Source organism: Cataglyphis hispanica, chromosome 1 (assembly GCF_021464435.1).
Source record: "Cataglyphis hispanica isolate Lineage 1 chromosome 1, ULB_Chis1_1.0, whole genome shotgun sequence".
Classification (NCBI taxonomy): Eukaryota; Metazoa; Arthropoda; class Insecta; order Hymenoptera; family Formicidae; genus Cataglyphis; species Cataglyphis hispanica.
In genome coordinates this window covers 8654705-8679374 of record NC_065954.1, presented here as the reverse complement: position 1 = coordinate 8679374, position 24670 = coordinate 8654705, and the positions used below count along the sequence as shown (strand labels likewise).

Genomic DNA, 24670 nt, shown 5'->3' with positions numbered 1-24670 from the left:
TTCATTGAGAAATTTTAATTACATTTAAATTTATTAATATCATTTTTAATATCACGTAAATCGAAAAAGAAACAGTTTAACAAATTATTTCTCCAATTATGTAAAACTTGTTAACAGAAAATATTAATTAAAATTCCAGAAAATAAAACATGTCAATTAATTATTATGAAAGGCCGACTTTTTTAATTAATTATAATTGCACGAAATTGTAAAGTTAAATTGATTTTTGAGAATTTTTAAAGAAAATATCGTCGTGATGTTTAATAATATATTATGTCAAATATTGTTCTTTAAACTATCTGTAATATCTGCCATCAAAATGGCAAGTAAAATGCTTATAACATTGAACAGTCTACTATAGTTTTCTCGGCGGAAATCGATTGAGGTTGTTCACCTTTCCTACTTATACTAGCGTGCACATATCTAGTGTTCGTTGGAAATACACCCGACTAAATATTTTACTCTTATATCGATATTGTCGACTATACAAATGTGTCATGCGGATCGATTCACACTAGACACATGTGCAAAATTTATTCGTTGAGAGAGAAATAATATATCAAATCAAAATAATTTAAATTTTAAACATAGTTTAAATATAGTAATTTAAATTTAAAAATATACATAACATTTTAATAAAAAATAAATAACATTGTATAAATTAATATGTTTATATTTCGATATTGTGTTTTGTAAAATCACTGTTATTTAATTTTGTACATTTTTTATTTGCTTTCTGCTGACTAATATGTTAGCAAGTTGGAGAATTAAAATAAAAATTAAATTAAATTTTAATTATGCTGCATTTAATCTAAAAAAACATAATTATAATATATAATATTGTAGAGAAAAAGAGATTACTTTCTTTTATAATCAATTAAAGCGTATTAATACTTCAGGATGTCTAGGAAATTATTATTTATTCTTGGAGAATAATATAAATAATAATAATAATATATTCTTTGATTATATCTTGTATAAAGAAATTTTAATAAATTAATCATAATTGTATTATATATAATTGACATAAAATTAAATCTTTTTAAAACATATCGCGTAAATATCTTAAAGTTACTTAATATAAAAATTATATTTTTATAGTAAATTAAACAATTTTATAATAAATTTAATTTATTTTAATTCGTAAAACATAATAGAAATAATTTTTGCTTAACAATCGTTATTTACCAAAATAAACGTAATCGGTATATATATATATATATATATTTATGCTTATATAAGTTAGTCTTATTCTGAGTATTGAGCTATTAATAATAATTAATAATAATTAAAAATAGCCAAAAATATGCACAATTGACGTTGATATTTTTCCCTTAATAAAAATATTCAATAGTAATAATAATTAATAATAATTAAAAATAGCCAAAAATATGTATATGCACAATTGACGTTGATATTTTTCCCTTAATAATAAAAATGAATTCTACAAAATACCGTAACAATAAAAATGCGTAATAAATATCCGTATTATACTGGAAATTAATCGATCTATCGTAAATACGATCGCATGACTAAAAAAAAACACGACTCAATATGCAATAATATAACAAGCAAGATTTAATCTGCTTGAAACACGCTGCGTACAATTAGACTTACTTCCTTCACGTCTGTAAATCTTCCGTATAAATTCCGAATATTTGCTTTGACAACTCTGGAACGAATCGCAGCTTCCTATCGTAGGATTACTTCTCGCACACCGGTAACGCTAATACGAATCCTAATGCACTATTTATTGAGCACTTCAGACGATAAATATTGCAATGGGTTTATCTAACGTCGTTTCTTGACATCCACGTACGCGAATGTATTACTTCCCACGAAGTGAATTTTACGTTCTGTAGTACGGTCTGTAGGTTGACAGCGGAATATTGTTCTTCGACAGATGATGAACGTCACCTTGATCGTATTCCACGTCATTGTAAATTCCGCTTTGATTCTGAAATATATAAATTAACTCATCGATATATGTAACTAATAGTCAATTAACTTCTATACTTATAGTAATAAAAAACGGATTGAATTAATATCGAGATTAAATTGTTCAGATTATATTGGAAGCAAAAGATCGAAGAAAAGATAAGAATAAAATGTTCTCGCGCAAAAAGATGACGATTTAAAAGGAATTGATGAAAATTCGTTTTGCGAAGTTCTTGGAGTTCGGGGATTGGCTTTATAATTATTGAATTTCTTTCTCTCAATTTTTCTCTCTTTACTCCTTACCTTATTAGATTCTGCTTAATATAAACGGATCAAAAATAAATTTTTCATTCGACATTTATATATATATATATATTTCTTTTCCTTACACACGTACCGCTCAAAAAGCAATATTAAATTTTACAGAGAATAAGTTTTTAAATAATCCCTGCTTCCTCCAAGATCAAATATTAAATTTCACAGAGATGAATTCTCTCTCCTCAATCCATTTTAATTCGTTTATTTTCTATCATACAAATACATAATATATGACAATTTAATGAATACTTACCGCTAATGAGGACCTCGACTTCGGCCTCGGTACATGAAAACCGCTACTCTGAGGAATTAGGTCGGCTCTGTCCTTATCCTGTGGCTCGGAATCCGAGCTATCTGGATCTGGTTGGGGTCTCAGTCTTTGCCGCGGTGGAGCTTGAAGTCGCGGTAATGGAACCGGTGGCAGTGTTCCGTGAATGTTCATAGGTGGATAACCGAACATTGCTGAACTCGGTCGCGTAGGGCCCATGGGTTCGGTCTTTTAACAATAAGATTTTTCATGACATTATATTTTATGATTATCGATCAAAACTAAGACGATTTAATGACAAAAAATTTCATTACGTTTCAAATTTATAAGGAAGTTTATAAAAAACTCCAAAAATTCATCATATTGTTCATATAATAACATAAATCTCTTACGCAAAAAATTTTTTATTAGCTATCGACTTGTATTTAAATATTAATTAATTAATAAAAATACATTGAATTTAATTTCTATTCGCATAAGCACTTTCCTCTTTTTAATTTCTATGTTTTATATATAATAGAAATAATAATTTTTCTTTAACTAAATTATATTCTTAATACATTTTAGTAGCAATTATTGAATGTCATTTATCGATACATACCGCGTAGAGATTCGCTGTTGCCATGTGATCACCAAAATGAGCCCACATGTAAGGCGGTAAATTCGTCGGCGGACCTTGTTTTACGGATGCTAGAGTACCTACAGAACCGACCCTCGCTAAAGTCCCTGTAAATTATTTATGTCTTTAGAGCTATGCTACAAAAAAGACCAAGATTTATATTTAACTATTAATTGTTTTTACCAGGAAGAGTACCGGGAATTCCGCCTTGAATGTAACCGTACACCGGGGAACGTGCAGACTTTTGTTCGCGAGACCACTTTCGACTGTAAAATATTCACGTAGTTTTATATGTTAATATAGATATATGTATATGTACAGGGTGTTCTAGACTACCCGTACATCTCTTTTCTTTTAAAAACTAAGCATTTTAGAGAAAAACGTTTTGAACAAAAATTATATGGTTTTGAGGGGAACATAAGATGGTGTCATTGGTTTGACCTTGGATGGCAAGGTTGTTAAGGTCAAGTCAAGGACACCTTTCCAATTTCCTAAATGGAATCCCCTATTTTTTATTGCATATTTTTATAGCTTATGTCGAGAGCTTTTCAAAACACTATAATAAAATATTTTTTCATTAAGAATTTTTTGAGTTATTTTGTATCTTAATCTGACATATTTTAGTATAATATATAAAATATCTCAAAAATTATTTAGTGTTCGAATTATAATATTTTTATGTACAGAATAATAAGATGAATCAAATGGTGTAAAGAAAAAAGAAATAATTGTTATAGAAAAATATATTGCAAATAATTGCATACTTTTTTTTAAAAACAATTATTTTCTGTAAGATACAAAATAACTCAAAAAATTCTTAATAAAAAACTACTTTATTATAGTGTTTTGGAAAGCTCTCGACATAAGCTCTAAGAATATGCAATAAAAAATAGGGAATTCCATTTAAGAAATTAAAGGTGTCCTTGACTTGACCTTAATGATGCCATTCAAGATCAAACCAATGACACCATCTTATGTTCCCCTCAAAACCATACAATTTTTGTTCAAAACGTTTTTCTTTAAAATGCTTAGTTTTTGAAAGAAAAGGGGTGTACGGGTGGTCTAGGACACCCTGTATATGTGTGTATATAATATTATAAAATATTATTTCTTTTAATAAAAAAAAATTACCTCCACATAACGAGACAGACTAGCGTCAATACGATTATTATTAATGCAGCCACAGATGCGCCTATAGCAACGCCCAAGACTTCACCATCAACCTCGCATTGCGCTCCATAATAATTACCGGTGCATCTAGGGATCGCAAAAATTTTCAATGTAAAAATTAACGAGCAAAAATTTACACTATCCCATATTTACTTACGCGCATTGCATTTGATCTCCTTGATAAGAGCAAGTGCCACGATTATTGCAATAGGTCGAAGGGCACGTCAGACATATTCTACCGGATTTTTCGAGATCGTCTTTGTGAGGATCTTTTAATCCCGGATTGCAGGAGCACGTGAAACCGCCGAATGTATTGGCACAACTGGCGGAGGAATGACAATCGTTCAATTCCGACGAAGCGCATTCGTCCAAATCTATAAATTCAGAGACATACTTTATATTACTTAATATATATTTATACTATTTTTAATATAATTAATATATTTAATATAATTTATATTATTTTTATATAAATATGTTATATTAATATATATTTAATATATATTTATATGTATATGTATGTTATATGAATTATAAATTTTTATTTTTAATTATTTTATAAATCATTTATTTATTGTGATATTATAAGCGAAGCTTTTTTAATTATTTTGCGTAATTAATTTTTTCATTTTACTTTATTTTATTATTTATTTTATTAAGCTTATTTAGTTTTTTATTTTATTTTAAATACACAATACAGTTTATTTTACAATTTATTTAACTTTACAATTATATTTTATTTTATAATTCAAATATCAACAATTATTACTATTAATAATCAATAATTACCTTGCAAATTCGATATAGATCCAGGTGGACTGTCCACATATAAGGCACTGTTTCCAATATTGTTATTCCTTCTATGAATAACACCTAGTAGATGTCTTTGGAGCTCTCCAGCTAAACTTGGCCTAATTGTTCTCGCTTCGTAAGTGAGCTTTAGAGTTGCATTCATAAAGACTCCGCCTTGTCCTTGACTCACGTCTCCTTGATAAACATTGTTTATCAATGATCCCATATACTCATCCGAGAACGGTGTCATAGACATGGCAGATTCAATCTGTGTATAACAAATGTTATAAAAATTATATAAAACTAAAACTTGCATGCAATAAATAAAAGAAATTAATTAATATGTAGATAATAAAAAAAAATTTACAATATATTAAAAGAATGTATATAAAAGTTTTAATTAACTAGAATATAATTTATTAAAAAAATTATTTATTAAAATTTTAATTTATTAAAATTTTAATTTATTAAAATTATTTATTAAAATTTTTAATTAACTAGAATATAATTTATTAAGAAAAAAGTTTAGAGAATAATTGAGACTTACGGCTCTATTGGCCTCGTAAGCGAGAGTCTGATAAGGTTCTGAATCCTTATCAGCCAGACCTCGATCCCACACAACTTTCTTGTCGTAGAATTTATCCACTCTAATTGACACAACGATGCTAACAATTCCTGAAAAAAAAAATAAATATTGGATGTAAACCGTGTCGGTCGTAATGTGATGATCTCGTGATCTTCGATCGTGAAATTCGATCAATTACTAACTTTTGCACGGTAGCGAATGCTGCAATCTCGCGTATCCTGGCTTACAATGACAAGCCGATACTCCTTGAACGGTCGCGCAAGCCTCGTGTTGATTCGCGTCGCACGTACTCGTGTCGCCCACGATACAGGTGTCTATTCTGACAGGTGGCTGCGTCGGTCTTCGATATAACGGTGGTTGCCTCCGATTCGGTCCATTTGGACGTAAAGTGGCGACAGGTACGTCCGGTTGAGGAATGGCGAGACTGGCGAAGGTTTTAATGTCACACAATTCTTTTCTTCATTTTTTTTACATAACGCGAAATTTTTTTACCACGACAGAAAAAATTAAATAGCGTCTAAATTCGTATTATTAATAAGATTAAACTGTCAAAAAAAATTGACATATTTTTTTTATTAAATAAAAACAGTAAAATTTTTTATTATTTATAAAAGAGTTCTTTATTTTTACTGAAATTTTTGTTGAAACGGAGACTCACCCAGTACCAATGATGGGTGGCGGTTGGGTTCTAGTCGGTTGCGGTTGTACATGAGTGGATCCGGATGTCCGATCCGTATTATCGAACAAATTTAAATACGTTCTTTTACCATCGATGCTGACGAAACCTTGTCCGCCCACAGCGGAAGTTAATATGACATCACCGCTACCTGAATTCACAGACACCCTGACGCTCTCTCCTGAAAATGAATGGAGCATAAAAGTCCAAAAAAAAATTATTTTTCAAAATATTTGAAATTAATACAAAAAAAAAAATTTTATATATTGAAATAATTCATTACACAAATTTCTACATGCTGTAAGCGCGATATAAAATACGCATGCAATTAAAGAGAATCATTGTAAGCAATTAAGAAAATTACCGGAGCTTCCCCCAGGCCCCTGGATTGCCGAGACAGTTACATCAAAGATGTCACCAGGAGCTGGATGTCTCAATGGTGTGATGTAAGGCCTCTGACTTGGCAATCCTTGAGCACCTGTATAATCCAGAGTGTCGTCCAGAACGATTCCAGGTCGTGGACGATAACGCTCCGTAGATCCTATATAATTTTAATTAATTATAGTAATTATTACATTAGTATGGTTTAATTATTTTACAGATTATTACAGATTTTTACAGATAATTATCTATTAATATGTATATATTTTTTTTGTACATGCCTGTATTTTTCGTAGGGATCGAGGCTGTAGGACGAACGGTACTCTTTTCCATCGTGGTCGTGCTCTTTGAATAACTAGTAGGGAGACCGTCAGTCGGCGTCGAGACGCTGGACATCGGTTCTGTGTATTCCGTGACATCTGATACGCTGCTAGGTTCCAAACTCACGGCGGATTTGATATCGGTGCTCGATTCCGCAGAATCAGCGAAAGTCGGTCGAAGAACGACCTTTGTCGGTATAGATTCGATCACTTGAACCGACGAACTGGTCTCTATGTTTAAGGTACTCGTCGAGAAGGTCTTCGTGGTAGTTTTCTCGATCGGTTTTTCCACCTTGAAGGTTGCGAACGACGCTTTCTCCTCGCTCTTCGAGGATTTCGTAACTTTAACTTGGGAAGACGTCGTCGCCTTCGAGGGCTCCGGATGTCGCGTCGTGTGAGTCGGAGTGATGTAATCTGTGGCGACACCGAGAATCAACGTTTCCTCGCCATTAATTTTGTTCTCCTTCAAGGGCGTATGATACTTGTTTACGATATGATGCTTCTTTGTAGACTCTTCGATTTCAGATTTTTTCGTCGTGTTCGGGATAGCTGAATCATTGTTCGCGACGATTTCGACCCGATCTTTGTCAACGCCAAAGTTGCTCGTATGATTCTTAGCATCATCGTCTTCGATAAGCGTTCCTTGATGACTGGCGTCTTTCTTTATCGTCGAGCTTGCTTGGGATATCTCAGATTCCGGTTTTAAATCGTGCTGCGAATTCTCCGTCATCGAGAAGTTCTTATCGCGATGGAAACTAGAATCCAGCGGGGGTGGCGAGGATTTATACGACGATATCGGCCGTCTGTTGCCATCTTGGAAAAAAAATAATTTACAGTAATTTTATTAAAATGAAAATTAAATTATAAAATCTTCTACGCGCTACATCTATACTTATGTCCCGTTACGTTAAAGCATCTGTGCAAAATAAATGATTAATTAGACGCGTGATTATTCACGGAGTATACATGACGTACTATGCGAAGGATCCCAAGCCCAAGGTGGCACGACCTGTTCTGGTAATGGCACTCCGTTGATGAAGGGTCTAACGGGTCTCTCTGGTGGTAACTGATTTAATAATGGTCTGTCGGGTGCAGGAGGCTTTTCGAACGGATAAGGATGGGAGGATGATAGTGGCGGCGGCGGTGGCGGCGGTGGATTCATACCAGGAGTGTCAAAATCCGGCGGTAACGGCGGCACATCCGAAATTCTGGGCGGTCCTCTATTGTTGATCCTGTAAATGCCACGTAATTTTTTCAATTTATACTTTAATTAATTTAAATATATTATAATATATTGTAAGAATGTACAGGGTGTCCTATTTTAAAAGTTCCACCCTCATAACTTTTCAACGTTTGAAGGAAAATGACTCGGATAAAAGTTGTAGGGAACAAAAGGGGATATTTAATAGTGACCTTGGATTTGACATTAAAGGTCATTTTAAAGGTTATTTGAAGGTCAACTTCCGTTTCTTAAATGGAAACAGAAAATAATTGTTTTAAAAAAAAAAGAAAATAATTGTTTTTTAAAAAAAGTATGCAATTATTTGTAATATATTTTTTTATAAAAATTATTTATTTTTTCTTTGCACATTTGATTCATCTTATTATTCTGCACATAAAAGTATTACGATACAGTTATCAAACACTAAATAATTTTCGAGATATTTTATATTTTATACTAAAATATGTCAGATTAAGATACGAAATAAGTCAAAAAATTCTTAATGAAAAAATATTTTATTATAGTGTTTTGAAAAGCTCTCGAGATACACTACAAGAATATGCAATAAAAAATGAGGGTTTCCATTTAAGAAACAGAACCAATTGACCTTCAAATAACCTTGAAAATCACCTTTAATGTCAAATCCAAGGTCACTATTAGATAGCCCCCTTTGTTCCTTACAACTTTTATCCGAGTCGTTTTCCTTCAAACGTTGATCCTGAAAAGTTATGAGGATGGAACTTTTAAAATGGGACACCCTGTGTTATAAGAATATATTATATTATAAGAAAATATATTATAAGAAAGAATACATTCAATTGTGTGACATAATTTTCGTAGAAAATATAATATAAATTTTGCAAAAAAATTTCACCTCGTCGCTTGTATCGGCCTCAATGGCCTCACGGTGTTGGCAGCTACGTTTACGTTGCCATTGAGCAGCTTGACGATGCCGGTGATAATATCCTGTATATCGGGATTTGCTTGTCTTTGACCTGGTGCGACAGTTTGCAAAATTGGCGGCGGCGCATGCTCGCTATAGATCCTCGGGATCTCTTGCCGACCTCGCCGTTGAAGGTCCGTTAATTGTTGCGAATGCTGTGCTTGTTGCCTCGGAGCGCCAACCAGCTGATGGGGCTCCGACAGAAGATCTACTCTCAGCGGAGCCCCTTGTCCTTCCCCCGACATCGATTCGCTGGTAGTGGGCGTTATCCTATTGATGGCAATAAATTATTTCGCGAGATGTATTTCCCATCATAATTAATTTAAAATTAATATTTAAGCGACATTAAATTAATATTATTACTAATTTATATAAATATGTTATTATATTGTTAATATCATATAGTTATTATTTTATAATATTTTATAATATTTTTAAATTATTTTATTACATTAACATTTGAATTATTTTATAATATTTAATCTTGAATGTAATCATAGATTTAAAAAATTGAATTGACGATAAATTAAAATTTTAAGGATTGTGCTATTGGCGAGATCATCTAGAAAAATGCTTGCAAACATTTTTTTTTGTAGTTATATTATTTCATATAAAAAGAATGTATTTTAAAGTCAATTTTGCAACTTATCCTTTTATCAGTATCCATAAAAGCAGAATGGCTTACTTGTAATACTCTCCGGCTTTCACTTCGATGTTATTGCCGTCGATTTGAGCCACATGCTTCGACGACGTTAATTCGTCGATGGGCTCGTCGCGATCCGTATCTTTGAATACGAATCTCGATTGTTCCCCGTCGTAATCGCGAACGCTCTTCGAGCTTTCCAGCTGAAATGCTGGGACGGTCCTTTGAAACGTCAAGGACTCCGATTGACTGTCACTGGATGTTTTTTCGGGACCAGAGTAAGCGTTGGCACTCAGCACGATATTATCTCGAGAGGTACGAGAGGATGTTTTATCGTTTTGTATGGCTAGCACTCCTGTAAATAAATAAAAACCAATATAAATATTTTCCAGAATCCAGAGAATTTAAAAAGCGAAATGATTGTCATAATTTTTTATGTAAAGAGAGAGAAATGTTACATGAATTTATAAAGCATGTAATGATAGAAATTCTTTTATCAAATTGAAGGTAGAATTTTTCACTTCAAGTTTTCAGTAAAAAGCCAACTCGACTATATTACAAGCCTCACACGTGAGGGCGATAAACCCAAATAAAGTGTCTGCCGGGGCTTAACGCGAATATTAAAACGGTAAACCACTGAAGTGAAGACTATTAGAACTATGGTCGTATAAGGAATATTCTCCATGCTCGAGGGACTCGCGGCAGTACAATGCTTGCATAAAAGGTTGATGAACCCTTTTCGCGGTATCGCGCAAACGTCGCTGTTTGCAGAAGACTGATTGAGAATTATAAAGGGGTGGCGTGCGAGAAATTAAAAGGGCCGAGCAAACACGCGCTCAGCAACACAAAGGGCCGCTCGGAAATTGTTGCAGCGAGTAAAAGGGAAAAAGCGTGTTAATTGCAACGTCCACTTCCTTATTTCGACGTGTAAAAATGTGTAATTACATCGTCGTTTGGGGCGTAATTAGCCCTGCCGTGCTCGCGTGAGAAAGATCTCGGGCGCTTGATCGAGACGCACACAGATGAAATAATTTCGCGCCCAAACGGTACTTTGAAAGGGCACTTTACGGTATCGCCGATTCCCGGCCCTACTGAGGGAAAAGGTGCGCGCGTGCAAGTTTTTTTTTTTTATTTCAGAAGAAACTGTAACTTAAATTCGCACGGTGCTAAGGACACGCGAAGTAGATCTTTGTGTTGGAGTAGCAAAAAATACTATTGCAACCATTGTTATTGCAGAAATGAGACATAAATAGCTTCTCATTTCTTCGATAAATTATATTAGGATTATATATATAAAGATTTTCTGTCTTACGTAAGGATTATTATTCTCCCGTTATTTTTAAAAAATTTATGTAATTATATAATTATTATATGTAAAATTTATGTAATTATTATTTATGTATATAATTATGTAAGGATTATTATTCTTTTGTTTTTATAATATTTATATAATTTTATGTATGATATAAAATAATTAAATGTTATGTAAAGTTGGAAACAACTTCATCAAACAGAGGATAAAAAATTTAATATCTAAGATTTTGATAATTTTTGCGTAAATTTAATCTCGCCAATGAAGAATTCTTCTTATTGAATAAATATATCTCTATATATATGCAGAATTAATATTGCATAAATTAGAAAGGACAAAAATTTTTTTGTAACATCTATCTCAATATCTTAATATTATTTTAAATCAAAAAATTAACGAAAAATAACCACTGGTATATCATGCGAGATAATTATTTTTATTTTAATTTATAATTATTTTTAATTAAAATAAAAATGAGATCTTTTTTTTATACAAAATGGGAAATAAATAAAAAAAGCTACACGCGAAGAAAGCTTCATGTCTTTGAATAATATGCTGCGAGCGAGAAACTTGAAGACAAACGAGAAACCGCATCGTGACCCTGCCCTCGACTCTAGTCAGGTGATCTTGGCTGGTTTTCTCGCGAAAGGGCGGATCAGTTGGCACGGCAATTCGCTCGAGCAAAAGAAGACTTGAACTACAGTCGATCCGTCGAGACGACGAACGGTACTCGAACGGTTGACATTCTCGAGGCCGGTATCGAGCGGTTTGACCAATCGTGGACGTGACGGCTATGAAATTACGATTGCGCTCTGTTCACCTCTTCAGTCTCTCTTCTTGGCCTTCTCTTCCCGCTTCGACAACACCTTGCGCCTTTCGATCGAAGGTAAAAAGGTTCATTGACATTGAAGCTCAAGCGCGTCGAAATCAATCGCTTATTTGAATTCTTTTGCAATAGGAAAGCCGATCAAAGAATAAGCAGAAGTATTTATACAATAAGCCACTTACTCTAATCATTTATGATAGTTTTTTTTCCTGCTAATAAAAGAAACAAAATTAGTTTCATTCATAAATGAAGTAGTCGATAGAATTGTAATGGTGAAGCAGTTTTTAATGACTATTTGAAATATTTGTTAATACTGTTTTTAGAATTATGTAAACAATTTAATTTATTTTGCTTTGGTAATAATGCGAGGGATATCCAGAGATAATTTATGGCCGATTGGATGTATTGTATATTTAAAACAAATTATATGAATTTGAAATAATGCAATTCATAAAACACTGCATATACAGAGTGTCCGAAAATTTGCGCAACACCCTTTAAGGAAAGGTGAGCCGCGCGCCTGGTAGTGTGCGTGAGCGCTCAGATGTTTATGACAGCTCACCGACGTGCGTCCGGCTGAAGATCGGCGATGATAGGCCAGACTTCACCCAATAATAACTCTTTTATTAAGCGTTATAGAAAAAAATGGCACAGGACTTTTTTGTTCAAAATAACACTCTCTATGTTTCCTTAAAGAGTGTTGCGCGAATTGTCAGACACCCTGTATTGTAATACAGGGTGTCTGACAATTCGCGCAACACTCTTTAAGGAAACATAGAGACAAACTTCAATTTAACCGTAGTAAATGCGGGAGAAAATTTATGTAACAGTTAGAAAAAAAGCTGTGAATGTTCACATCTGTCATCGATGCAAAATTTCTTGAACCTAAAGACATAATATTTGGGAAAGATGTAAAAGGATAAAAAACCGTTATATATATAATAAATAATTCGATTAAATTAAATAGTCGCAGTATTTTGACTGTGCAAAGGTAGCATAATCAATTGTCTTTTAATTGGAGGCTGGAATGAAGGAATGAATGAAATTTTAACTGTCTAAGATAAAAAATTTAAATTTAAATTTTGAGTAAAAATGCTTAGATGATATTATGGGACGAGAAGACCCTATAGAATTTTATATAAATTTTTAAATTAATTATTAAAGAAGGTATAAATAAGATTTAAAATTATATTTTATTGGAAGGATAATTAAATTAATTTAACTTTAATTTTATATGAAAATTTTTTGATCTTTTAAAAATTAAACTTTTATCTTATATTCAATAATAGATAAAAGTATGTAATGATATAATATAATTGAAAATAACATATGATGTATGTATACATAAATCAAAATCCGAAAAAAAGAAGAATTTAGAAATTTATAAAGATTGTTTGTATATAATCAAATGACGTTCACATAAATACATAACAAATCTGTTACGTAAAAGGGTAAGATATCTGCGACGGATTGTTCTCGTGAGATCCTTCTCATCTGATTGATGATAACGCATTTTATATAACACGTTCTTATCTGTTCACATTGTACGATTGCAAATGAAACAACTGGCTATCTGGCACTTCGCTCATTTTCTTCTAGGAAAATTGCAAATTGTTTTTCCGCTTTATACAACGAAGCTTTTTATGCATGTTATATTGTTATATAAAAGAAAGGATATTATTTCTGACTAAACAAAAATTAATCAAAATACAATATAATTAGAAACGAGAAGCTTTGAAAGAACCGTAACCGAAAAGTACGGTAAATTAAACGGTTCCGGTTTTCTTGTTTGGCCAAGGAATCGAAACCGAAACTAGAACAAGCTATTAACAGGCTGTCTTATTGGACTCTAATCGTAAGCGAACTGAGATTTTCTTTCAATCCAGAAAAGAAATCTACCGAAAGTTTCCAGTACAATCTACGCGAAAGTTATAATGCAGTTTATTTATTTGGATATAAACTTTTAGTTTCGCATACGCTTTTTCCAGAGACACTATTTGACATACGCTACCAGAATAACGAGAGAAGGTACTGATCATCGGATCGAACTTTTCGTAAAGGCGTCGGACAATGGCAAGGATGCAACGAGGCGCGAAGCAATTTAAGTGAAACTAACAGAAGACAACGCGCTGCAGCTTCTAGATCACGACGTCTCGATAATGGTCGGCCTGAATATCGTCTATAAATACGGCCAAGACAATTAATCGCATCTATCGCGTCAGCGTGAATATCGCCACATCCGGTAGGATGTTCACCGATCGTGAAGATGACTCCGGTCCTTGTCGTGTAGAAAGTATGCACTCATCAGAGAACTATTTTTTCACGACGTTTTCCCTCTTGTAACGGCTTTCACCGTCGACGACAATAGCATCGTATGAATCGACGCTACCAAATCAAGATTAGCTATTTGTATATTACAGTATTTCTCGAGCGTATCCTTCGCCATTCAATTATTTTAATAAGAGAAATTATAAGACAGCTTGGCTATATAAAGACGCGCTACTAAAAAGATTCAATTTTCAGGTCGTTTACGATGAGATTACAGGAATTGCAATCGTTAATTTAGAACGAAAACAAAAGTTGATGAAAATAATTAATAGAACATTCAAATTACTCGGGAAATACTGAGGAAAAGCAAAGAATTTTAAACATTATTATTATTCCATTAAATCATTAATAAGATAAATTATAAATCACGTAGTTTGATTTTTAAAAAAAACGCATTAAAAAAATTGCATATATTAAGTGAAATCATTACGAAATGGAAATTAATGAAGTATAGAAATAATCAATGATCATTATCCGGATGAAGGGAAATAATAAATCCGCTGGAAAATAATAAAAAAACCACGTCTCATCCTGAGATCTTCTCTGGAGCAAGAACTTTAATACTTTTACGATCGCATGTGTTCTAGATTACAGTTGGGCGGACGGAGCCTCTCGCTGATTTCGCTTCGTTGCCGCGTCAACTATTAATTATTCATTAGAGAAGGTGCCGATCGTTCAGGTAAAAAGCACATTTGTGCCTTCGCAAATCGCCTCGCTTCCGAGCGCATTATCTATCTCTAATCGCTCATTAAACGACACGCCGCGATTTTGTACGCGATGCCCCTTTAATACACGATTAGAATTGCGTTCACAGCGCAGTTTCTCGATGCAATTTTTCCCGCCGACGCCGTTTCAATGCGCACAATGCACTCTGCTATTGTAATTAAATCGCAACAACGCAGGCTAATGCGAAAGAATGATGAAACGAATGGCAGTACCGTGATATATGATGCACCTTGATTGAGATGCGCTAAATTAACTCTTATTAGAGCAGTCTGTCTTCCGAACATAAGTGGGCACCTCGTTACTCTTTTTAAAGGAGACTTGCATAAAATTATCATGCGTATATAAATAACTTTATTTTCAGTATAGTTCAAAACTCCGTAAAATTTTTATTTAAGAATGATAATTTTTCTTACAATATCATGAGTTGTTTTTGAATCGTTGATAAAGTTTCTGATATAATTCATAGTTGACACAATTTGATTTAATATTGCGTGGTTAAATAATTTACACGACTATTTTTACTCTGTGCATTATTACAGTTTTAAATATTTTTATTTCAGGGAAAAGAATTGCGAAAATAGATGCGACAATTAAATTTCTTATTATTTTCCACGTTCCCAGAAATTCGCGAGCAAAGTTAATGGCGTGCTCTCTAGCCTTCAGCACACAGTAATAAAAGTTATCAGGTTTTACGGGATACTCTCGGGAGATAGCGACAGCTACACAATTTACCTACATTCTCACGGTGCCCTCTCGATGGCATTCAGCTCGTAACGTATATGTATGCGTTACGAGCTGCATAGGTTGCACAGCTAAAACCGCAAGCGCCTAACTAATGCTCGCAATAGTAGGACATTCCGTGTGTAACAGGATAATACACCGTAATTGCGAGCGAACTATATATACGAGCTGACAATTGATAATGCACGGCGCGGGGGAGCGTAATTTTAATTTCTGATTAAAATACAATACCTCGAACGCGCGTGCGCCTTTTTGCATAGAGAAATTCTTAATTGTCCTGCACAGTTATTTTCCCGAAAGTATGTTAAACCATGAAAATGTCGGGTACGAACATCTACAAAATGAAAACATATTGTTTCGAAGTTTCTAATTATTATAGGTAACAATATTAGATAATAAAACAAACTTGTAGCTTTTTTTTATATTATTAGTAACAATATAAAATGCAATTTTTTTTAAAGTAAAAAGAGAGGGAAGACATGTTTTTTAACATTTTTAAAAATTGTATTTTTTTACTAGATTTCTTCAGTTACAATTTAGCTTTAATTAATTTTACCACAAATATTTTTATGTAAAATATTGGAAAACGTGGTATTAAAAATTAATTTTAAAGAATATAAAAATAAATTAAGTTTTATAATTTTTATAATTTTTATAAATTAATTAATACATTAATATATTAATAAAAATATATTAATTTTAAACAATATAAAAAAATCTCTAAGAATATCTTAGAAAGAAATATAATCGATGGTATTAAAAATTAATGTTAAAGAATATAAAAATAAATTAATTTTTATAATTTTTATAAATTAATTAATATAAAAATATATTAATTTTAAAGAATATAAAAAATCCCCAAGAAGAAAAAAATATAATCAAAGATGATCGAGGAAACACTGATAAAGATGGCTATTTAAAATTGCGACCGATTGTCCCAGCCAATATTTGACGCGTGATATTTTTTCAATTTAAGCAAAAAAAAAAAAGACGGAGTTTGCGGATATTATGACCTCTTTAATGCAAGCTAGGATAGACGCGAATCGGAATGTAGGTAATCGCATAGCATCGGCTGCGCCGTCATAATGAACGGAATGCAGTCTCGCCGAACTCTCGCGATGAGGAGGCGGGAATATTATTCTGCATCTTAGATCTGCGTCTTTGCCAGGCAGATAAAACATCGCTCGCGGTCGTACTCGAAATAATTAGCGTACGAGAGAGTACCCATGCGATGCACGGTGCAACGATGTTTGATGTCGGTACTTTTACTTTGCTAATCAATTTCTTCTAAGACGTTTCTTGCTGAATCGATTTGAAAATATAAACAGTCGAGAAGAGTGCAATTTCTAATATAAGATCATCAATCTATTTGATATAAGGTAAGAGAGTAGATGTACTTGGCACGAAATTATGTTTCCATTTATCATTTAGATAGAAAGTGTAGAGAGACGACCATTTTTGACATATATTTTTTGTTGTCAAAAGGTTTAAAAAATTTGTTGGATGCAATAAAAGAGTTGTTTGAAAATATTTCGCAAATTACTCAGAAGTTTTATACGTGAACATTAAATTTCTCAACAACTAAGATTCGTAGTTGAAACTAAAATTCCATGTAATATACTTGAGTGTCAGCGGTTTGTTAACAACAGTTACAAGAAAGCGGATGTTGTTAATAATGTAGAAGTCGACGGCGAGATACAAGCAAGGACCGTAAAAATAAGATTCTTATATGGTCGCTCGCAAAAAAAATCACAGATTACCGGAGTTAGCGCGACGAATGGCCGTTCGGTAAAGGACTGAACGTTAGAGAGCAAGGTGGTCGTTTGCAGTGGCACATATTTTCCACGAGACACGAGAACGTGAAGCTCTCCCAGCAAGGTGGAACGTGTTTCGGAACCGGCCGTCTGGTATCGTATTCGCGAGAGAGGCGAACGTAAAAATATTACCGGTCTCTCAAGTCGATTATCCCGGTATCGATGATATTGACTGTAGACCGGCGATTACACGCATCACGGGTGACCTCGAGAAGCGTGACCGATTAAGCATGAGAGTCTGTCTTGTTCCATCTAATTCAGAGGCTCGATCCAATTTACACAGCCTCGACAAATTTCCCACAAAATGCGAGCACCAAAATAATCCTTGCGTTAAATCTCGAGTAATCGTCTTATTGTTCGCGTTACATGAAGTTGACAAATTTTAGCGTTATTCTCTTTACCCCTATTAATTTTCAATTTTTTTAATAAATATATATATATATATACATATATAAATTATTATATATTTTATTATAAATTATATAAATATTATTATAATATATATAATATATAATTATATAATAATAATATATATTAATATATAATATTATAATAAATAATATTATATATAATAATATAGATTATTAATATATAATATATTATAATATATATAAATATTATATTATAAATTATTACATAAATTATTTTATATATATATATATATATATATATATATATATATATATATATGTATAAAATAATTACGAGCAATAAACTGATATAAATGCTAATCACTTATATCATATTTTTTTAAATTTTCTTATTAATTATTCGCAGGCGAGAATCGCCCAACACAACCTTTAAAGAACATGAAAGAAACCTGACAGGGGTTATCCATGTACACCGAGCTATGTGCTGTCTCTCGAGGCGGTAACGGCAGGCTTAACGGTATCCCATTCCAGCCCAATATTTACATTCTTTTCGCTGGTAAATGCGATATATCTACGTAATGCAATTCGACAATGTGGAGTTTATAAAATTAATGTTGCACGAATGAGTTGACATTGCGAGTGAAAGTGACATCATCTGAAAAGAGCATGACTGGTTTCATAGCAGCGCGACATAATGAGAGCGATTCCGAAGCCATGCTTATAAGGAATTATTAGTTTATAAATGTTAACTATGTAAAATAATTTATAAATAGATATCAATAAAAAAATGTTAACAATATAAAATAATTCTCATTTTAAAAACACAGAACAGGAATATTCGAACATATGTGATATAATCGATAAATTTTGCAGCAATAAAAGGTTCTGGAATTTTTATTAATATCTTTTGAGTTTTAAATATCATATGATTAATCGAATTGTCCTTCTATCAATAATATTATCCTTCTTTCAATAATATGGTTTTGTATTCAATTTTTATTTTTCATAAAAATACTACTTTCGACTTTTGTCTTCGGAAAATTGCCTTATAAAGATAAATTTCTTATAGATCTGGGAAAGGTGGCAATTTTCTGGAAAGGTGAGACTCCAGTCTCATCTCTGTTACACTGTATAGACAATTCCGTGACACTTTCACGGTTAATGCGGCTGGGCGAAAGTCAGGGAGTGATGAAACTTTATGCCGGATACGCATCGCGGTGTCGTTGCTCCTGCGCGTGTGTCAGCGATGACGTTAGTGGCTTCATGCAAATATCTCTCCTTGCGCAAACGGGAAACCCGATATAGCGACGGCAAAATTCATGAAAGCTGCCCGAGTGACGCGTCAATCGATGACTCTTTCATGACACCAGGAAGAAAAGCTTACAGCATCGATTTTCGTTAGTATAATATAAGTGCGTGCATATAAATATTTTCTCTCTATTAACTCTACATCTCTCTTAATATCTCATTAAAAATTAATAACAATAACGACTTGATACTTTAACACTTTCACAGACTATATTAGTTTATATATAAATCGTTGTTAATTACATTGACGTGGAATAAATTGTAATTAATTGTTAATTTGTACACAACTATAGACAAAATATTACTGCAAAATATATTATAGATGCTAATAAGTGAAAATGTCGGAAGCATAATAACGATCGTACAATTTTAATGATTCACTCAGATCGTAACGGATCTCGAAACGCGTGCAAAAACCCATGAAATTCGCAAATCGAATTTTTAACAAACGCAATGACTGAATATTTTTCATACATATAAAAATATCTATTTTTGTATGCAAATTTTTGCATCTTATTGATAATACAATTTGTTATAATATGAAGAATATATTTTATATACGATTCAATATATATAACGAAGAAAATAATAATTGCATCTGTATCAATATATTTTAAAACTTAAAATAATTTAGATATTGAAACATCTCGTGCAGACCGACTACATACCACAATTAAGAAGATATTTGCCTTGTTTTGTTCGTTTTAAAAACAAGTGAAAAATATGTAAATAAGAAAAATATAGGCCACTCTTATTGAATTACTTGTTCGATTTTTTTATGCGGGTCTTTAAAACATTACTGACAAATGTTCGTTTCGCGTGTCGTAACCTTTGCGAGTTTTTTAATTTGAAACGTTAAACTCTTCGAGTACTTAAACGTAAGTTGCGTGTCATGCTCGCAGCTTTCTCCTGACGATAGCTGTGATAGATGTCAGTCAGTATTTTATAATAATATACTTGCAAAACATATTGTTTAATTTATATATAATTTAATATATATTATAATTATTTAATGTAATTATATTATTTAATATAATTATTTAATTTAATTATATTATTTAATATAATTATTTAATCATATATACATATATGAAAATATATATTGTAACAGTATACACGCTTATCTTTTCAAGTAGCATATGTTTCTATAAAACCGGATATGTATTTTTATTTACGTTCTTTTCCGCACAGCAAGTTGGGATAAAATTTTTACAATTTTTTTTGAAACAATGAATATTAACATTGATTAATAATTATAAATATTTTAATAATAATAATCATACAAGTATAATATAATAATTAAAATTCAATTCTTATTGCTTTTAATCAATTTTCTGCAAATATATCTAATAAAGAGATAACTAAACATCAGTTATTTAATGTAATCACGATGCAATTTGATGACAGTTCGTCGACGGAAAAAATATTATAGCAAAAATTATATAGTGTAATTTTTGTAATGATAAAACATACTAATACATATGCAAAAAATCACGATATTTTTATTTAATAATATTACATATGTATTATATTTTATAAAAAAATATTGTAATTATTCAAATATTTTGATGCACAAACAAGTACGTAATCATTAACAAACAATAAAACAAATGCATAATTTACAATTTTTATAATAATAAATATCTTAATATTGTTACATTTCAGCTTTATTATAATAAATGTTGTAAAAAGGAATGTATTTTTCATTTGTATTGCAAAATTTTCTCCGTTTCAATGTAACGTTTTTGTGAATCTACTGAAATATTTGAAGGAAGTCAAGATACCGGTTTCTCGAGCATGTCGACGTGTCGCTGATTTAAAAACTTATCAGACAACTTCAGGGTACTTGCGTTTTTTCGTAAATTACGTTAATTATCTCGTGATTAAATTGCGACGCCGACACACGATATCTTAAACTCGGCATTAATATCGCCGCGACGATATCACGCTGCGATTATTGACATCTCCATTGAATCTCTTTTAATGTTCATTTATTTTTCATAAATTATATCCTTGCAATATTGCGCAGAGAGACTTGACTTTTTGCAACACATTAATAATTAAAAAAATATAATTTATTTTACTTAAATTTGTTTGCAATTATATTTTATTATTTTTATATATTTGTAATTGAAGCAATTACGTAGTTATAATATAAAGATATATTTTGTTAAACGTAACATTGCTACTCCATATATTTCTATCATTAATAGGATCATAACCTTAAAAAAGGTATGAGAATTTAATTAAAGTATGAAAATTAAATTAAGCAAAAAATATTTAATATATACTTGATTTTATAAGTTAAATTCTTTCTTTTTATATGAATTTCAATTTATTTTAAATATCCATCAAGATAAGCATACAACATGAATATATTACATCTAATCATTTTATCCCCACTCTCTTATGACGGCTCACTACCCTATCCCAATCTTTCTTCGACTTACCAGATAGTGCAAGGATCGTCAAGGTCACAAGGACCCTGCACGTCGAGCCTGCCATGATTATCGACTGCTCTCGCAATCCCCGCAAGCAAGATCAAGGATACAAATGTTAGGGCGCGATATTGCGTGAAGTTTTCCTTCAGGATTCCATACACCCGGAGGGATCGTCGTTGATTTGAAGCGAGCCGTGATGCCTACCAATGTCCGCCATTTTGGATTACAAGCCTACAGCGAGCTGCTGGACATCAGGAGAGCTCGACTTCACGGCCACAGCACGCGGTTCGCCATTCTTTCTTTTTTCCCTTCTTTTCTCTCTCTCCCTCTCTCTCTCTCTCTCTCTCTCTCTTTCTCCTGTCTCTATCTTATCCTTCCACTTGTTTTTTTTTCTCTTATTCAGTCTCGCACTCTCGCACACGGTTGACCTACTTGGCACCGGTGTACACGTCAAGTTTTCGGCCAATACGCCGCACCGGATTTTAACTGAATACTTAAAGAATCTTAACCTTGTCTCACGTGGTTGGTCACTTAATTTTTTTTAAACTTGTTTTATTTTATTTTGAATATTTTTAAATTATCATATTTTAAATAACCCTGCTTTTTTTTCTATTTATTGTTTATCAACACTTTTTTCTTTAAATAATTTTTATCTGATTAAAAAAATTGATTATATATTATTTAGAAAGTATAAAAATTTTTAGCGTCTCAATATTGATGATTAAAGATAGATTGACATATATTTTTCAAAATAATTCATCAAAATTGGCATCAAATAATCTTTAAGAAAAGTCAATTAATTAATTGTTCACTTAGACGGTGTAGTAGCATAAAAATTTAAATTCAATTTTTTAGATAAAAATGTAAATATGGAAAAGCACAAAACATAATAATAATATATTTACAAATTAATTTTCACACTTTTGAAAGTAATAATTAATTGTTTGCTTTAGATAATCCATTCCACACATAAAATAACATGAACCATTCAAGTGATTAATTACTGTTTATTAGCAATAAATGATTAATTGCACATCTGATACACCTTGGTACAACTTTTTCACACTCGATTCACGCTGTAGAAACGCACATTGTCGTGCAAATTTCAGGAGGAGTCTATTTCAGCGAGTTTCCTCTCGAGAAAAATAAATCCGACAATCTGAAAAAAATCCAATTGCGGTTTCTTTCGCCAAAATTCCGCTTTCCTTAACAATCAACGTTGCCGCCTTGTCCTGAGGACTGCGGGAATCCCAGTGCGCGAAAACGAGGAACTTTAAGCGTGCACCATCCGAGGTTCACTTTACGGTCGTTCACACGGCACTGGCTGAGGCTGAGGACGGTCATACACACACGATTTCTCCCACTTTAGCTATGCCATAGCTACCACCATGGTACACCGATGCCAAGCACGTACGTCACGTCTTGGTGGATGCCTTCCACCATGCTCGACTATCTCTCTCCACCACTACAGAATAATCCTACCCCCACTCCTATGAATTTTTCTCTCTTTCTCCTGGCGTATTCTCTCGCGAAGCATGTCTATATCCTGCGCGACTGAATACTATACAGGTTTCGTCCATATAATTCGTGTCCCATCAGTTCTCTAAATCGAGGCAGGTAAGCTTTCGTCGGAGAAAAAGAAACGGAGAGTTAAATCGAAATTGAACTTTCAACTTGGAAAGTGCTCTTGACGTTTTAAATTGACCTTTTTGTTTCAAAAGATATTTTTATATAATTTCTCTCTTTAAGTCTTAAGCAAAAAATCAGAACCTTATCACAAGATTGCAGAATCAAAGTTTTCCCACGCAAAGGGATATCAACTATTCTCCCATTTCTGACAAAGTAAATCGTAATTTGTTCGGAAAATTAAGATAAGTGTCTCATGATAAAAAAAAGATTAAATAACTATTATAAAAGAATTGCAAGATATATTTGAGTAATCATTTTAAATAAGCTCACAAGAGATTAACTGTACTGTATTAATCTTTAAATTAATATTTAATTAAACATTTTGCTTAATTTCTCCTTCATTTTCCGCGACTTAGTTTTACTTATTTAATATGCAAAATCGTCATTAGAATACACCAGATAATTATTACATAATGAATATCTTTTTTAACAAAATATTAAAAATATAATTTGATAATGCATATAATGCAAATTTATTTTATCAACAAATAAATAAATTATACAGGAGATAACAATTGATGACATCGAGCTTCTATTATCTTTCTCGCTATTATATAATTTAAATAAATAATAGTAAAGTGGAGTTATGTAATATTATCAATCATTTTTGTCGCGCACTATTTTAATCTTGCAACTGTCAACACCGAATCATTCTTCTCATCGTACAAATTTTTAATTGCTGTAATTAAAAATTGCTAGGTGCTTTGAATGCAACCTGCTGTTACATTGTTCCATGCTACATTGCATGCTTTAAAATTGGTCATTTCATTGACGTGTGTAATTGTCGAGAAAATGGAGTAAACGTGAGGTCGCATATGACATTTGATAATTTACTCTGATATACTGGCAATTAATTATACAATGGCAATAATTATCGTGTAATTTTACAGTTTATATCGTGACATTTAATAATATAGTGTAGCATGTATGTTGAATTATGTTAACAATGATTATTTATAATTTTTGTATATTTTATTTGTTTTTTTATATCTGAAAAAATATTTTTAAGTATTGAAAAAAAAAGTTATGCAGTTCTCATAAATGTAAAGATTAACTATGATTTAAATATATAGCCTTCTAAAAAGGCTAGTACAGTAAATTTTAATAATTTATAAATTTAATAAATTATAAAATTTTACTTTACATGTAACTGGATAATTAAGTAAACTGTTTTACTTAAAGTCGCACAACATGTGCAGTTAACGGGACTCCTTAGTGACATCGTGAGCATGACAGTT

General features: G+C 32.0%; 1 protein-coding gene across 2 annotated transcripts; it reads right to left on the bottom strand.

Annotated features, from left to right (window-relative positions):
* Positions 1 to 1197: 1197 nt before the first annotated feature.
* Positions 1198 to 23052, bottom strand: LOC126849645 (uncharacterized). 2 transcript variants are annotated; one of them, XM_050591677.1, is made up of 16 exons: positions 21753 to 23052; positions 9919 to 10231; positions 9165 to 9503; positions 8233 to 8300; positions 7030 to 7881; positions 6732 to 6908; positions 6350 to 6548; positions 5874 to 6115; positions 5653 to 5780; positions 5103 to 5373; positions 4471 to 4687; positions 4275 to 4400; positions 3327 to 3409; positions 3126 to 3250; positions 2510 to 2752; positions 1198 to 1957 (listed from the first exon to the last, which is right to left on the bottom strand). In XM_050591677.1, the coding sequence occupies exons 1-16, from the start codon at positions 21805 to 21807 to the stop codon at positions 1850 to 1852; spliced, it is 3546 nt and encodes a 1181-aa protein (XP_050447634.1). In that variant the 5' UTR covers positions 21808 to 23052; the 3' UTR covers positions 1198 to 1849. The 2 variants fall into 2 exon arrangements, with proteins under 2 accessions (XP_050447634.1, XP_050447626.1); XM_050591669.1 differs by having other exon boundaries at positions 1199 to 1957; positions 8044 to 8300.
* Positions 23053 to 24670: the final 1618 nt, after the last annotated feature.

Bases quoted from the DNA above. Each gene is read 5' to 3' on its own strand.
- LOC126849645 (XM_050591669.1), bottom strand. From the start codon at position 21,807: ATGGCAGGCTCGACGTGCAGGGTCCTTGTGACCTTGACGATCCTTGCA. The intron at 4,688-5,102 runs GTAATTATTGAT...CTGAATTTATAG, and splicing joins ATCTATATCGAATTTGCAAG to ATTTGGACGAATGCGCTTCG. The intron at 1,958-2,509 runs GTAAGTATTCAT...TATATATTTCAG, and splicing joins AGTCGAGGTCCTCATTAGCG to AATCAAAGCGGAATTTACAA.